At 46.3% G+C, this 3,308-nt stretch overlaps 2 protein-coding genes across 2 annotated transcripts; one reads left to right on the top strand and one right to left on the bottom strand.

The window, feature by feature from the left end:
• Nucleotides 1–211: 211 nt before the first annotated feature.
• FIESC28_11380 (uncharacterized protein) lies at nucleotides 212–1,174 on the bottom strand (the record flags this gene model as incomplete). Its single annotated transcript, XM_031165504.1, has 4 exons — nucleotides 212–274; nucleotides 344–555; nucleotides 623–1,038; nucleotides 1,158–1,174. The coding sequence occupies 4 exons, from the start codon at nucleotides 1,172–1,174 to the stop codon at nucleotides 212–214; spliced, it is 708 nt and encodes a 235-aa protein (XP_031010438.1).
• Nucleotides 1,175–1,508: 334 nt separating this feature from the next.
• On the top strand, nucleotides 1,509–2,101 carry FIESC28_11379 (uncharacterized protein; the record flags this gene model as incomplete). Its single annotated transcript, XM_031165503.1, has 3 exons — nucleotides 1,509–1,643; nucleotides 1,713–1,992; nucleotides 2,034–2,101. 3 exons carry the CDS (start codon nucleotides 1,509–1,511, stop codon nucleotides 2,099–2,101), a joined length of 483 nt encoding a protein of 160 aa, XP_031010437.1.
• Nucleotides 2,102–3,308: the final 1,207 nt, after the last annotated feature.

The following is a 3,308-nucleotide window of genomic DNA, read 5'->3' as shown; positions in this document are numbered from 1 at the left end:
TTGTCACTTTCCACTCGTACTGGGAGCTAGTACGGACAACCTCGCATGGGGCAACCGCGGGTCAGATGCACCAGATCAGGTACACTACACGGCCCCTGCTGCGACTGATGTACTGGCTCGCTCCGTCAAGAAGTACCGCATCTCTGCCAGCCCATCTACACTAAGTACCTTCGCACTGGAGGCAGTTTGTATCAGGCACCAGCTCGAGTACCTAGGTACCGTAACATCCAACCAAGACGTTTCCCCACCACGCTATCACGCCTTCCAAGTTACCCTACAAAACACGTATAGTGAGTACGGTATTGCAGCACAACACGTGTGGTTCTACAAAAAATCGACTTACTGTTGGCAAGGCTGGGTTGGAGTGGCCTGTATCAATTTGTGAGGAAGTGTGGAGGTCCTCGACTGTGATAGTGCCTGTAGCCGAATACTTCTCTGGCTCAAATTCCCAGCTGGCAACATCACGAGCTGTCCGGGTGAACACTCGTTCCTTGTGATTGGCATCGCAGTACTTCTGCCGACTCGTTTGTTTGAGGTTTGCCAGTGTTTGGCCATCTTAATAAAGGTGGAATTCGGCCATTGACTAGAGACCTTCTTCTTCTTTCCGAGTGGCGATCCCTACCCAGAACAAGTACAGCAGACTTGGGCGCAAGCGTACATGATCCCTGGTTATCGAAAGCATGACTTCCCCAGCCTACATCAGCAATAACCTCGAGTACCGCAGGCTCAGACTCAACGTGAAGTTGTACTGGCAGGAGGATATGGACCAGTCTGTCATCCAACACTGGCCACGCTGCAAGATCAAGTGGCTTGACCTTGGACTCCGACAGAGCGTTTGTCGATCGTGCAATCGCCAAGGCACCATCGTCGCGTACAGTCCAATTCAGAAGGTCAGCCTCTCTTCTGGACGCGGGAGGATGACCTTGATCCTGTTGAGGTCCCAGCACACCTGCCAGACTTGACACATGTTGGGGAGATGCTCTGTGCGAGAGTTCATCCACATATCCAGATGATGGCCTATCGCGGGCAACAATACTGCTACAGGGGCCACATCATTAACTTCATCAGAGGCATGGGGCATTTCCACAACCAACTTCCTCTTCTTCCTCGGGACCTGGATATCTTTGTGCTGCGGCCTCAGAGTCAGACTGACCAACCTCGCCTGGTCAGACATTCCGAAATGAATCCCGTGTCCGCCAGTCCTGCATTCGTATCAGGCTGGATCACCTCGAGAATCACCATCCCGTCACCGTCTACGATACTGTGATATCAACGATACTATTCCAAGTTAATTGCATGTCGATGGAGACGTTGCCGGCCAAGTTGTGAATGAGGTGATGGAGGCTGTCGACATTTAGCATAACTTCCAAGATGAGGAAGTCGTGGATGGCAAGAGTATAGTTACTTCAGGTTTCTTACCCGGGTTGACTTCACCCGTCAAGTTCCGAACGGGCGTGAGTATCCCTAAGCTGTAGATCGGGTCCTGAGCTATTTGTCTCGTTACAACTATGAAGTTCTCTGTATTCGTGCCAGAGTGGTGCTTACGGAAAACCTCTGGACGGTCGCTGGCCTGGTCAACGGCGCTCTTGGAGTCGTCGAAGATATCAGCTGAGATCAGGATCGACTTGGTGTTGACACTCGCTGTAAGTATCCGGATCTAACAGTGGTGCGATTCTAGAGTTATACCGGCCCGTGAATACTACGGACATGAGGATTCTGAGGTTTCCAAAATTGCCCCTATCTTCCGATCCAAGCGTCAATACATTGTCGGCAGCAATCCGTGCACTCGCAAGGAATTCCTACTTACTGTTGCCTACGCAATTATTGTTCACGAATCGCAGGGCACAGCATTCGATCAGGCCGTTGCCGACATTTCCCGGAAGGATTTCACCTCTGGTTTTCTGCTTCACGCCTCAAGACACCAGGGCATCTTTGAGACTGCGTTTGACCTGAGCGATATCGCTTCTGCTATTGACGTGGAAAGAGGCCCGCGTGAGATGGATCGCTCTACACGATAAGTAACATAACGATAGTCAAGGTCCGAAAGTCTCAACCGCCAACCGCGGCGAACGAGCCGAACCCGAATCGAGATACTGGATAGACAGGAAGTTGACAGAAAAAGGACAGTGAATGGACAAGAAGTGAACGACAGTCAACCAGAAAATCGGATCACAATACGTGTATACACAATGCGCTTTGTATAGGTAGAGGATGAATCCTTCCGGATGTTATTACTCCCCTTCATCGATACCAATTCGAATTAGAAGCCGGCTTTGCCGTAACTTGAGACGCGAGGAACGAGCCAGCATCAGGGTCTTGTGCAGGTGTAAATTGGGAGTGTTTCGCGAATCTGGCGACGACCAAGATAGCACTTACTTCCTTGCCCTTCTCATACGCAAATGGTAGTCCCGTATCGATTTCATGGACAGTTATTACCAACGTCGATCCGGAACTACTCCCACGTCAATCATCCAAGTTAACTTCAGACGTTCAGACCTCTATGTCTAAAAGTCGGGCAACATGCAGGTGTCCCATTCTCGTGAGGGTATCGACTCAACGTCCTCCATCTGAGCGGATTGAGCAGTGTTACTAGTGGCTCTCGAGGACGTTTTCTCGTGTTCCTCCCAGTCATAAGCGCGTCTGTTGTGCACGATTCCGTAGCGATAGCTCCCTGAGGTATTTCACTCTGATCCTGCCCTTTGGCAGCTTGCTTTTTCCTGTTTAGTAGTTTGTGTTGGCCTATTACCACTTGTGTTTGGGAATCGGCCTTCCCTCGCACCTAGCTAGGAGTCCCAGGTTAAATCCATCTTCAATGTTATAATTAATAGCAACCTCTTCTAGTAAAGTCAAATCTCAATAAGTCAAGTGTATATATTATATTAGCTACTAAACTCTAATAATAGTAAACATATATATATTACAACAGCTACCAAGCTATGTAATAGTTAGGTTTCTAAATAGGTAAACTAGTTTATTTTAAGTTTATATTTAATAGAGTTATAGAGTATAGTACTAAGTAATATATTAATATTATATCTCTTAATAGTAAATAAAAGGTATTTAGGTAAAGAAGTATTATTAATAGCTATTAAGCTAAGTATATTAACTAATACTAAGTAAATATATACATACTTAGGTAATTTATAGGTAATTAGTAAGGTTATCTTAGGATTAGTACTAATTCTAGTAGATTAGTACTAATTATATTAGATTAATGCTAATTATTAAGGCTTAGTACTAATTATTATTAAACATCCTAAGAATATAATTAGTACAAAATGTAGGGCTGTATGTAGGGTAACTAATCT

Source organism: Fusarium coffeatum (genome assembly GCF_003316985.1).
Source record: "Fusarium coffeatum strain FIESC_28 chromosome Unknown BRIP53273_contig_393, whole genome shotgun sequence".
Lineage (NCBI taxonomy): Eukaryota > Fungi > Ascomycota > Sordariomycetes > Hypocreales > Nectriaceae > Fusarium > Fusarium coffeatum.
Note: the sequence above shows the minus strand (reverse complement) of the source record. Positions and strands in the feature narration are given on the sequence as shown.